Source organism: Merops nubicus, unplaced genomic scaffold (genome assembly GCF_000691845.1).
Source record: "Merops nubicus isolate BGI_N331 unplaced genomic scaffold, ASM69184v1 scaffold11115, whole genome shotgun sequence".
Classification (NCBI taxonomy): domain Eukaryota; kingdom Metazoa; phylum Chordata; class Aves; order Coraciiformes; family Meropidae; genus Merops; species Merops nubicus.
The window spans coordinates 51,714-65,156 of record NW_008608983.1 but is presented as its reverse complement, the minus strand read 5'-3'; the positions used below and the strand labels follow the sequence as shown (position 1 = coordinate 65,156).

Genomic DNA, 13,443 nt, shown 5'->3' with positions numbered 1-13,443 from the left:
CGTCATGTACGTTCTTGCCCAAGCCTGCCACTGATAATTTTGAACAGGGCTGAATCAAGGTCCAACTGAAGTCATGAGCCGCTTCCCCATTATCTGCTAAGCTGACTGAGCTTCCAAGGAGGAAAAGTAAATTGCTTTGGCATGATTTCATCTTGACAGTTCCATGATGGCTTTTTCTTATCAGTTTATTATCCTCTAAGTGTTTATAAACTGTTTGTTTTATCAAGTCTTTTAGGTTACTGAAACTCAGCTCCAGTGTGTGTGATTCCCTTAGCTCTCCTGTACCTGCTTTTAAAAACACATATTGCAATTACCCTCCCTTAATCCTTTGAGACATCACCCATCCACCACATCTCTCAGAGATGAATTGCTAGTACTTCTGAGATTGCTTTGGCTCCTTCCTCAGTATTCTGTGGGGAATTTCATAAAGTTTTGCCAAAATGTATCTATCTTACCTACTCCTTAACTTGTTCATTTGTAAGTCTGGCCAGTGCTGAAGTTCCTGTGTTAAAATTAACTACATTTAATCTCTTTTTGAGGATTGCAGAGGCACAGAAGGCTTCAATGTATGAAGTGCTGGCTACTATCTTTGAGCAGAGCCTTTTATCTGTAAAATATTCAAACTCTTTAAGCTGAAAAAAAGGCTGCAGCAGCCATACAGATCACAAATTCCCACACTGGCACACAATTTACATGCCCTGACACTCAGCAACATCCAGTTGCATTTTTAACAGTCTAGGACAGAGAATGAAGACAAATATTGCATTGTTGGAGGAATTTAGAACAAGAGAACACAATTACTCAGTTTAAGTGAAAAACATTAAAATCCTAACTGTTGGAGAAGGTGCCAATGACATGTGCAATGATGACAAGGAGGAGTTAGAAAATCAGGGGGCTCTAATTCCACTTGTAGTTCATGCTCAGAGGCTCCAGCTTGGCTTAGAGAAGCCCAAGCTCGGTGTCTCTGCGGTGACGTGCTCTGCCTGACCCATGCCTCCTTCAGAGAGCTCTGGATTTAAACCGTAAGTGAAGCTGGAGTATCTGAAGTAAAGGTAAGGCTTAACTGATGTGTAAATATATTAGGTAAGTGTAGCTACCTCAGAAGCAGTTACCTGCTCTCAGCCAATGTGAACAATCACCTGGAAAGGAGTTGCCCTGTTCCTTCATCAGGTGCTGATTTAACATGACTAAACATGGCAGCAGGGCCTGGCAGTGACATTTCTGAGCTAACGCTCCCTGCGTCACCTCCCAGGCCACAAACCAGATGCCTGCTCAGCATCCCCTCTGGGAGCCAGGTTCCCTGGCTGGGCTGGAGTGAGCTGGGGTGGGCTGCTGCTGGCTACGGGGCAGCTCACCTGGCTCTTCTCCAGAGATCCTTGCACCATGTTCCCGTCACACGGGGGAGACACAGCCCTGGCTGCTAGTGACAATACAGTTATGCTGAAAAGATCTAACATATGCAAGAAAGTGGAGAAGGACTTAGGCCTGACTAAAGTCAATGGATACATCACATACTTTTGGGACTGCACAAGCCCTTCTGGTAGATTTTAAAATGGTAGCAGGTACTGACATCTCCCACTATTTCAGCCCCATGTCCAAGTTCACCTGGGCAGATTGACAGGGATAGTTCTCTTTGGTTTGCAAGGCAACAGGGTGAGGAAGGCTCTGGGACTTGGAAGGTAAAGCCAGCAGAAAGATCTGTGAATTTAACTAGGAGCAGGAAGAGACACTTCTTGATACAGAGGTAGAGGGAGTGGAAGAGATGGCTGTTTCCAGCAATGAAACTACTGAGCTCATGAAAACTTGACTTGGTCAACAATGAGACTTGGGTAATGAATTTCTCATCCTTGTAGAAACTTGGGTAATGTTGCTGTGAGGATTTAAGCACTTACCTCCTTTGAGAATCCACTCCACAGAATCTTGTTTTCATTGATAAAGAGCCTCTCCCCTTTCTTGGCATAAACGTTGTAGTGCCCAACCTCTTCAAAGACAACTGAGCCATCCTCCGGAGAGAGATGCCAATTGATTATTGAGTAATTCCCTACCAGGTCCCCAAACTCATCAAAATCCACTTGCTCCCCCATGTTATTGGTGAAATTTAGGTGTCGCAGATGCTTGAGAACCTAGAGAGAAAGAGAGAGAGAGACACCTTGATGTCTGTGTCACAACCCTACTATAGCACACATCTGCTATGGGGACAGAAATGGAAATAATCACTTTACTGCTGTCCTTAATCTATTAAAAATAATTAATCACAGCAGTAGCAGACTTTCTTTCACAGGCACCACCCGCACACACACACAGAGTCTGTAAAAACCTCAGAGACAGCACAAGGTGTCGTTGCCCTTTAGGTGGTCAGCACCCATCTGTAACACTTCCCAGGTGCTGCCTCATCAGCCATTTAGCATTATTCTTCAGTCTCTGAGCCACCTCTGCAAGCCCATAGCTCTTCATCAGGAGCAGAGCAGTGGCAGCAGCCCCTGAAGTGTTTCAGTCACCCATGCATCCCTCACCCTGCACTTGCAACCACTCTGCAGAAACGCTCTCACTTGGCATCGCTCATCTTTGAATGATCCATCACTCAATAATGAGAATGCTTGAGAAATGATTCAAACTTGCCTTTTGATTGAAAAACCCCAAGCCCAATGAACTTCAGTAAAATGCAACAAATCAAGTTTGTTCATCACATGGCAAGCCTGGAGAATTCATAGCACTTTTTTTTTTGGCTCCTGTCTCCTGGTTGTGTAGTTTCAAGTAATTCCATTCTGCCTGCCCCCACGTGTTGACTCCTGTAATATTCTCCTCTTGCCTTAAACTGTCACATGCTGTGGAGAAGAGCAGTTAATCCCAAGGACAACTGCAGTTGCAAAATTCATGATCTAGATAGCCTGACAGGTAGACCAAAGGAACCCCAGCATGAAGGAAAGCCTCTACTGGCACCTGTGATAAAATTCATCCACATCGTATTTTTCTTCAGAAGTTAATTGCTGGTTTATGCACATGTCAGACTTTTTTTCCCCTCATTTAATGGATGTTCTTAGTTTCTCTGTAGAGTTCATCTGTGGAAAGCTGAGGTGACTCTGAGGGCACCTGACAGCTGCCCTAGAGACCACTGCAGCATAGTTGGTGCTGTGGTTCTAGCACCTGCAACAGCTTGTAAAGTCCAGTCCTTTCTCCCTCACCTGCAAGTGCCCAAAGGTACAATCCTCAATGGCAAAATGTAAGAAAAAACCCAAAACTGAATCAATTTGTCTGGGCAGGCAGAGCTCTCCTCACCCCATAGATGTAGAACAGACAATATTGTTTTGATGAAGCCTTTTCACCTGGAAACACAGGGTCAGGGGAACAAAATCACTTCATTAATTCCTGTCAGTTTTGCTAAATTGTCTCATTTTTCTCTGTTTGTTTTTGGAATCCTCCTATCTCAAGCTAAAATCCCCAGAGATACAGGGATAGCCTCCTCTCACCACCAGCCTGAAAGAGTCTGGAAGAATCACAGTAGTGCTATGAAGGACATGGCTGGCAATATCTTTTCAGTTTTTTGTGATGTTTCTGGAAGGACATCGAAGTATTGCCACAGTATTCAGGCTTTGAACAGTGGGTGAGATGGCAGAGGCAGGATTTTTTTTAATCTTTCTCATCCCCCCAGCCCTCCTGTGCAGACCAGCTCTCCCTTAAGGTGTGCAGCTGAAATGATATCAGCTGAAACAATCTTACTGAATAGCCAGGACCTGTCCCTGGACGACCTCACCCTCCGACGGACATGGCAAAAGAAGGTGCTCTGCTCTGATAATTTTGCTGTGGAGAGGCAGGGCATTGCCTGCTGTAGGGAAGAAAAGAGGAGACTGCTCTCCTCTCCTCCCCCTTGTCCTTGAGAGGCACCCAGGAAGGTGGTACATGCCCAGGTCCATCAGGGAACGGTAAGGACAGAGCAGAATAGAAGCAGCTCTGAGGTCAGAAGTCTGCAAATCCACGGTGATGTCTGCACTGCATCAACTCACCTTGGCCTCATCTTGCAGGGGCTGCAATCTTGGACATGTTAGCAGGAACCTTGCCTGCCAGCAGCACAGGTCCCAGCAGGGAACCTGCATTCCTCTGCAGGCTCTAGCACCTACCACAGGGTGACCCGTGCAGCTCTGACGTCCAGACCAGATTTGAGTCATTCTGTTGAGCTGAATGCTGTGGTTCTCCTCGCTCCAGCTCAGCACTGCACTCTCGTGTAGCACTGTAGCACTCTGCTGAACAACACTTGGGTATCCTGACTGGCTGTCACTGCTGGGTTGACTGTTCTCTGCATAGACAGGAGGTGCAGAGCTCATGCTGCTTTTAATGAGAATTAATACACACATTGGGAGACAAACTTGCAAGAGCTATATTGAAGATTCTTCAGTTCAAGTCCTGCCTCTCCTGGCCAGCTGCAGCAGCAGGAGGCTGGCTGGTCTTATAGTCAGCAAGATGGATGGTGGATGTCCTGGATCCCTGACCCTAAACCGTGACAGTGGAGAAACTTCTGGATTCCCTGGGTGCAACATTTTTTTTTGGTTTAATTTCATGACATTAATCTCAATTAGTGTATTCCTTTGCCTACTTCCTGACATTAGGCCTCTTAGAAAGTAATATATACCCCTAGCTCCTGGTGGGGTTTTGTAGGATTAGTTTAGCGGTATGTTTCCCTTGGTCACACACACACTACGCCTGAGGTTACAAACTATTTAATGTATGAGTTGATATCTCTATCTGGTGGGTAGGTATTAATGTTAAAGCACTGATCTGCACTTAATGTTGTCTTTCCCTGGGCACAGAATTGCAGCTTCCACTATGTAGCCACAGGAGGCGTTCAGGGGACCCCAAGTGTATCAGTTCCTGCAGGAACTTCCCAAATGGAAGGGCAACAGGAACAACTGGAGTAACAAAAGCTGTTTTCTCTTCCCAGCAAATACCAGAGTTTGCCCTCAAGTCTAAATTTCTGAGGGTCAGGCAGCGTGTGAAATGGTAACTGAACAACTACTAGGACATGCTCCTGTTTTAGATGGTAAGAAAATGCCAGGATGATATCTGTATATCACACAAGTTCTTCTCTCTACAGGATGAAAACACAGTTTGAACAGCCAAGGAATATATAAGCACTAAACTTTAAAAGAGGAAGTTGTAGGTTCTGAATTACTGCAGCCCTCTTTTACAGGTATCAGTCTATCAATAATTAGCTAAAGACTTTACAGCTAAAAATGTGTCACTGTGTTTTGTAACTAAATATAGAAATATAAATACCCAGGACTCCATCCACAAAGACCCTTCTTCAGCGAAGGCACGTGTTGGGAGGTGTGTATCATATCCTGGAACCAAGAGTTTACAAAAGAAGTGCTGACCTCCTGGCTTGAACACACAGTCAGCAGCTGGTGGAAGCCTGCAGGGAGAGCATTGTGCAAGCTGCTGTCTTCAGAGATTTCTTTCTTTCTGTAATTTTTCCTTTTTTTTTTTTTTTTCCTTTTCCCCTGTGTCACAGGCTCCATGCTGAATTGCACTGCCTTTTAATTAAAACACCTATTATCAGAAAAGACATGCAAGCTGTCCTCTAGTTCACCCTCCCATTGTTCCTGGTAAGGCCATTCTCAGCCACATCACTTCCCATGTTTTATCCAGGCTAGATATTCTGGGTCATGTGCTTTCCACTCTTATGGAAGGATCATAAAACCACAACATAAATACAGCTGTATCAGGTCAGTCCAGCCGCCCATCTCGCCAGGACCTGTTTCTGACTGTGGCCAACAGCAAACGCCTACACAAGAGCAGAAGGGGACGTGATACTTCCCCAGAATGCTCTCACATGTTTTGCAGCTCAGTGACTTCCTGGGCCAAAGGTCTTTGTACCTGATAACCTGCGGTGGATGTTTCTTCCATGACGTTGCACATTTGTGTTCTGTACCTGTGTGAACTTTCACATCCACAACCTCCTACAGCAAAGAGATCTACATTTTATGAGAAAAGCACCTCTTTTTGCCTGTTGGAACAGAGCAGCTACTAATCTCTTGTGATGACCTTCACGTTTACACTGAAAAAGACAAAGAACTGTCATTTGCTAGTCACCTTTTCCATGCCCCTCAGGATTGTACAGACCCTTGTCAGATCTATCTTCAGCCACCTCTTTCCCAAGCTGATGAGCCCTATGCAGCTTTGCTGCTTCTGGTACAGAAGCTATTCCATTGATCTCCAAATTTTCTCAGTCTCCTTCACCAGTTCTGAGATCCACATATGATATTGAAGTGAGGTGCACCAAGGGTAATGAAGTGGCCCCAGGGCACTGTTTACCTCTCTGTCCCTTCTCCAGTGTGACTGATCTTAATCATGCATTTGCTTCTTTGACTTAGTAGTCAGTGTGAGGAGTCCACTCACTCCTGTGACATGCTGAAGCTGGGAGATTAGGAAGACCATTTCTGATTAGGAAGACCTCACTGTTTGTCCTCTGCTGACTGTCTTTCAACCAACTGTTAATCCATGCAAGGACTGAATTTGGTGACAGACTACCAGAAGCCTTTTAGACTTGCCTGAACATACTCTATGAACAGGAAATCCCTTATCCATATACATCCCAATGCCTTCAAAGAACTTCAGGGGATTTGTGAGGTAGGTCTTCTCTTTACAAAATTCATGGTGAGTTCTCCTCAGTATATTCTATTTTTCCTTCCTTTTTTTTTTTAATCACAGTTTCTAATAGTGGGCACAGTCAAGCTTTGCTAGATCCTTGGATCTCCTCCAGAACCTGTTTAGAAAATTGATGTCACATCTGTCAACTTTCTAGGCCTCAGGGCCTTAGACTGTTTCAAGTGAGGTGATGGTTACCATAGTCAGCATTTCAGCTACCTCATCTGTGAGCTCTGGCAGAGCTCTTGGATGAACATCATTCACCCGCACCAAAGTATTAAAGTGTCTTTTGCTCTTGTGTCCCATAGATTCTTCTACAGTCCCTTCAATCAGACAGATCCTCTACAAGTTCCCCATAAATAAAGTCAGGAACCTTCTCAAGTCTGTCCATAAAAAGTACACTTTTCTTCTGCCATGGCCTTACCTTGTCTTTTGCAGTGATAATCTATGGCTCAACAGACAGCCCTACTGCTGAAGTGTTTAAAAAATAAGGATTTATGAGCTTTTACGCCATTTACAGCCTGTTCCTCATTCTGGTTTTGGCCTGCCTTATTTTATTTTTACATTTAACTTGCTAGAGTTTATGATCATTCCAATTTTACTCCCTGGACATAACTCAGCTATTTGAAGGATGCTGTCTTACTTTTAATAAACCACCACTTAATAGCTTTGTTTTTCCTTGTCAGCTTCCTTAGCCTTTCTCCACCTTTTCTGGATCTGCAGGAGATGCTTACTTTGTGTCACTAGTATTAGGGCTGGTGGCAGGTAAAAAGAACCCACTCAAATTGTAAATGTGGTCAGGCAGCAGCTAATTGTGTGTGCAGGAATGTCCAAAGCTGGACTTCTGTGCTCTGGTGCACAAGCTAGCTGCAAACAGTATGTACTGATTGTACACTTTGATAGCAGATGGACTAAACAAAGTGGCATGTCCTGAAATCCTCTAATTAGTAATAAGATGTGAGACAGAACCACTGTTTCCTCACTCTGAGTTTTAATTTCTGTCTACCTAGCTGTATTCAGGCCTGTAAAACAGGTCTCAGCTGGTGGGTACCACTCTTTGTTTTAGCAGGGTGCCCATGATGACAGCAGTGAACAATTCCACTTCATGGCTCAATGTGAAGAGGAAAAGCTGGCAACTGTACTGAAGATGGCCAGTCCTCCCTTTCAGTATGAATTCATAGAATCCTTTAGGTTGGAAGGAACCTTTAAGATCATCAAGTCCAACCATTGAGCTGTTAGGGCTCTAAAGTCCTCTGTTCTTGCAGAGGGCCTATTCTTCCCTCTTTTTTTGGGTTCCTAATCAAGCACCAAAAGAATGTACTTTAATAGTGCTGAAACAGGTGTCAGGACTTGAGAGATCAGCCGTCACATTAGCCCAGTGGTCACGGCATACAGGATTTGGTTTCTGCCAGTGGTCAAGTATCAGAAAGAAGTCTGCCCATGCCAGTTCTGAGAGAGCCATTTTTAAAATACTTGAAAAGAAATGTTCCTTGAAGGCATAGATATATTTTTTCCTTTCATATCCCTCTATCTATGTGTCGATCTTTATTTATATGCTAGAAAAGCTCTTCTTTTTTACTCTCTATATCAATGTTTAATTCCTGCTTCATTCTCTGCTTTGGGCTATCTTGTTCTGCCTGTTTTTTTATGTAGGGCCAACTCTTAAGGCTTTAGCAAAGGCAGTGCTGTCATCCCAGTATCAACCAGTTCTGATACAGAGGACCTGAGCAAGCAGGAAGGTACTGGTCCCTTTGATCAGTAATACCTGTTTCCAGAAGCTGGAGGTGGAGGAAGATGAAATGCACCCAGCTCTTCTGCCCAAAGAATTCATCTTGCCAGCAGGAGCTGAGCTCTCCTTCCCCTTTATAAGCTCTCCTCCTCCCCTACTACCAGTTGTGCACCAATGGGAAACACATGTCATGCTGATGTTTTTTTAAAAGCCAAGATGCTAAGATATGCAACCCCATTAATAGAAACTTTTTCAGAGTTCTTCAGCCAGCGGACGATGCGATTCATTACTGTACACCACCTGCAACATTCCACCTAAGATGCCTGTTTTCTGTTGGTTTTCTGCTCTGAAGAAGTGATTATGAATAGTGTTTATTGTTGTAAGGGTATCCCAGGTGGAGAGGGAACCCAGGAAGAGAGTTGGGGTTCTCATTGTAAACACCCAACAAAGAAGTGGGGTGTCTTTCTGTTATACATGCCCAGCCCCATCAAGGAGTTCCTGGTCTGTAGTTGGGCACTTCATGCCAAAATAAGAAAGACTAGTCTCTACCTAATGTACAAGGACCGATATACACCTGCAGGTTCCGAGACTGAAACTGTCAGATTGGTAACACTGCAGATGAATAACAGGAGATAAACCCTGGAAGAAGGGCTGGTGTCAAAGAATTGAAGAGAGAAAACATTGATAGCAAGCCAGAGACTCATTGACAGTACTGCAGTGGAATTCTGGCAAGACAGGGTGAAATGCTAGACCTACCAGAGACTTGAAAAACAGGGTGAAAAAAAAGAGTTCAGCTGAAGACTCAGGAATAGCTGTACAAAGGCTGAGAATAATTCGAGAGCATTTGAGGCTGTTACGATTTGATAAGAACTGAAGGACCTCCTTGTAAAGCTAGGTAGGTCAATGGACAGCACAACTGAAAGCTAAATATGTATGACAAATACAACATGCCAGATGTTAGAAATAATCATTTAAGCTATTCATAATCTTTAACGTGAACGAAATCAACTAATCACTCAAGACAAAGACCCATTCATTATTGTAAGCAGCTCTATAAAAACACTCCATGCAGCTGAAAGAGCAAACAAAATATTAGGATACGAAAGTAAGAAAATGACACTGAAGATATGGTGCCATTATGTACACCAATAGTACAGTTTCCCCTGGAAAATGCAGTTAGTTCTAGCCTCTTGATCAGTAAAGAAGATAAAGGAAGATTAGAGAGGTCCAGAGTGATGATAGCTCTTAGACAGTCAGTCTGACTTCCATTTGAAGAGAAATGACACATGCAGTGATTTGTGGAAAAGAGGCAACATATTCTCACAGAAGCAGAGATCCCTATCCCTGCAAAGTCAACTGACTGTATTCAGGTCTCCAGAGAAGTCCAGGACATCAAGCTGCCATGACTACATGTGCTGATTGGTGTGTTTTTACTTATAATTGGTTTTGTTTGGTTCTGGTTCCATCAGAGGTATGAGATCCGCAGGCAGTTGAGACACGAATCTCTCCCCCATTTCCATCAACCAGTACTCTCTGCTTGAGGGACAACAGTGGTGCTGATGTGGGCACCCACGTGTAGATTTTGGTTTTACTTTGTAAGAGAGAAACACGACCCCAGTAGAGACTTTCAGAAATTGGGAGAGGAAGGAGCTCTGATGGACTGTGTTGGAAACACCTCACTTGCTTTTCAGTGGGACGTGCTTGGTGCTTCCTTTGTCTCATGCTATGCTCCAGGTGCTCAGTCTGCTTGGAAACTGATGAAGTTTAGAGGTTCCACCAGCAAGGACTAGTTGGACTGCCTGTAAGGGGGCTTGATGGGTTAACTTGTGTGGTTTCCTAGCCACCAACCAAGAGACACTGCTTTGCTGATTAAAAACTTCAGCAGCTTTGACACTTTCTTGACAGTGAAAGGTGACAGAAGTAACAAATGAATATCTGCTACAACAGTAGAAACAAGTCACTTAAAAAATGTCACAGGCACACATTTCAAAATGGGACTTGATATAAAATAGGACTAATCTGACTTAGGATCAGCCTTAGTACAGTATTATTTTTATAAGGATGTCTGGAAAGAACTCAAAACCACAAGCTCAGTAGATTTCACAACAAAGGCTGCACAAACCAGGTCTGACTTAAATACTTTAGAAAATCCCATTAGGTACTTACTGGTGTTTCCAGATGTCTGAACACCAAAACTGAGTCTGAAATGCTTCAGAAAGACCCACCTGCTGAGTCACAGAGGTTCCCAAAGGAATCAAGAAATGATCTTACAGTGTTTTGGCATCACATGGCTGTTTTTCCAGACCAACTTAACTATCAATTAGGAGGACACAATAAGGATAGGACCGGGATATTTTGTTTTGTGAGGGCCCTCCAGAACTGATGCTGGCCATGTGCACACCTGCTGTTCTGAGTGCACTTGTCTATAGAATGCCAGTCCTGAGCTTGTACCACTTCATGCAAAGCTGACAGCTAACAGCACATCGCTTCAGCAGTCTGTGATAAAGAATGATGATTTTTCTAAGTGTGACATGACTGCAAAATATAACTAGAAAGTTTTTGTGTGCTTGGCCTTGACTGGATCCACATGATACGTGAGGAAATAGAGCATGAACATCCTCTGCATACCTCCCAACTACAGGATTTTCTGAAAGCTGGGATTTACATAGGAAAACAACATATGAAATCCAGTCAACTGAAACTCAGTGCAAATGTGTTTTTTTAAAGTCAAATTTAAAAATGTGACCTTCAAGTCATAGTTCCATTCTTAACTGTAATTACTTTTTTTAATGGGAAAAAGGGGAAACAATTTTTAATCTGACAAAATGCTTGTTTGGACAGTGCTGTTTCAATTAAGTGCAATTAGTGAGTTTGACTAACTCCAGAGGAGAAGAAAGATGACAAAAGAGTTTTTCCCTCTAACATTTTTTTCCTTTTTCTGTTTTAAATTAAGATCCAGCCGTATTATGGTACCCAAACATATTAATATAGCCCAAAACATGATATCGTACTATTAGTTCCCTAGAGTCCACAAGAGTCCTTCCTACAAGCAACTTGAGGAGTTAAGACATCCAGAGTAGCCTTGGTTCCAGCTCAGTGCCATCCCAAACAGATTTAATCTGATCTACTGACTGCAGAGGATTCCTTCTGGAGAAGAATGGCTGGAGTGACAGCATCTCTCCCCTCCTCGCAAATACGGCGAGCATTAATGCAGCTCCTAGCAATCAGGCCAAAAATCATGGTAGCGAATGAAAAACAATGTGTGTGGAGAATCCCTAGACATGAAATAGAATGCTGTGCAAAATCAAGTGGCCTTCTGCCTAGTCCCTGCCCCAGTGATGTGCAAGTGTAGGCCAGTGATGGCAGAGGTCTCTACCCAACAGAATGGAGAGAGAACCCATGGACAAGCTAGAGGAAACAACCGAATGACTGTACCTACTATCAGTTTAGAAATTTTGGCTGTGTTCATTAAAATAAAAGCTCATTAACTCAGGGGTAATGATATGTTGCTATCCTCATCATACAAGTAAAGCTCATACAAACAAAAGATCAATATTTCCTGTGGTGTGTTCTAAAAGGACTAATCCAACACAGAGTTGAACAGGGCTGCAAAACACAAATATTATATTAATGGAAAGTAGAACATAAAAAACCCTGGAGAAAAAAAAGAAGGAAAATTCACCAGGTAACATATTAAGAAATTTCTTAAACATACTAAAAATGAAAAGTGTAATGTATGCCAGATCCTTATGGCAGCCTAAGAGGCTACAAAGCTAGAGAGGCAACTAAGAAGGAGCTGGAAAGCTAAATGAATTATATGTCATTGCCCTTGCTATCAGAAAAAAAATAAAATCCGGACATTGTTATCCCAAGGGTCCTTGTTTTGGAGCTATAATGTGACATTAATGAAGGTAGAAGGTCCTTAAAAAGACATTAGAGAACAGCCCAATCAATTTAAATTGAATCTAAGAAGCTGACAGAACCAGACAGTTCATCACGGTACTCCATGAGCAATAAAATACAGTCAGTTTATGCTATACATATATAAATGCCACTGGCTTTGAATGACAATCAACATGCTGCCTAATATTTTACCACAGCAATCCCAGTCCACCTTTCTGGTACACGTGCAAAAGTAATGCACGCCCAACAATGTCCCTGAAGTTTCCCTCCACCTCAGCCCTTGCAGGGCATCCATTCATGGATCAAGAATTGCCCAAGAGATTTGTAAAACCAGATATCAACAGAGACAGATCACCAGTTCATGATAATCAATCATGAATGTGTCATCAGTTCATGGGGCATTCCTCCAGCCTCAGTATACAGCTCACTGTTGCCCAGTATGTTCATCAATATTCTGAAATCAAATACAAAAGCACTGCTGGGAGAATCAGCAAAAATTGCCTGGATTAAGGTAATGGTAAATGATAATCAAGACAAAGCATTTCCCTCAGATCGCTCTCAAACATCTGTGTTGAATACAGTGAAATTCAGACATGCATCAAGGCATAAGAAATTCAAGCTAGAGGCACAGAAGGGGTACCATATCCTGCAGAGTATTGCTGGCAACTTAATGTGACCTGTGCATGCTGTGGCAGGGAAGGCTGATGTAACTTGTGCATGTATAAATGAGGAAGTATTAAGAGTATGTAAATGTGGGATTTTTTTATTTTTGTTTTTCACTGTCTGGCTGTGCCGATGCTGTTAAAGCAATACTGAATATATGCCAAAAAGAAGGATAAGTAAATGGACAAGATAGAGAAATAAAACAGAAAATGAATTTTATGGCTAAAATCCTACTCTGTTTAAGTTATCAAAATAAGACCAAGGAGTAATTTGATCAATGTGCATAAGTACCATATTGAGAAAAACAATGAGCACTCCAAGTGAACTTTTAAATCTAACAGAAGGTGGCCAAGTAAGGCCCAATGAAACTAAAGGTCTCTTAAATCCCAACCAGAAATGAGACGTGATCTGTGAGAAGGGATGTGATCTGCCATGGATCATGCTAATAAAAAAAGGTCTGTTAGTCAGCATGTATTTGGGGAAAATAAATCTTGCTAAACACAAATTTG

At 42.8% G+C, this 13,443-nt stretch overlaps 1 protein-coding gene across 1 annotated transcript in view; it reads right to left on the bottom strand.

The window, feature by feature from the left end:
• CASR (calcium-sensing receptor) overlaps positions 1-13,443 on the bottom strand; it is a 39,066-nt gene that overhangs the window by 5,802 nt on the left and 19,821 nt on the right. The window contains exon 4 of the mRNA XM_008940459.1: positions 1,893-2,123. Coding sequence (XP_008938707.1) covers positions 1,893-2,123 — 231 coding nt within the window. The remainder of the gene's footprint in view (positions 1-1,892; positions 2,124-13,443) is intronic.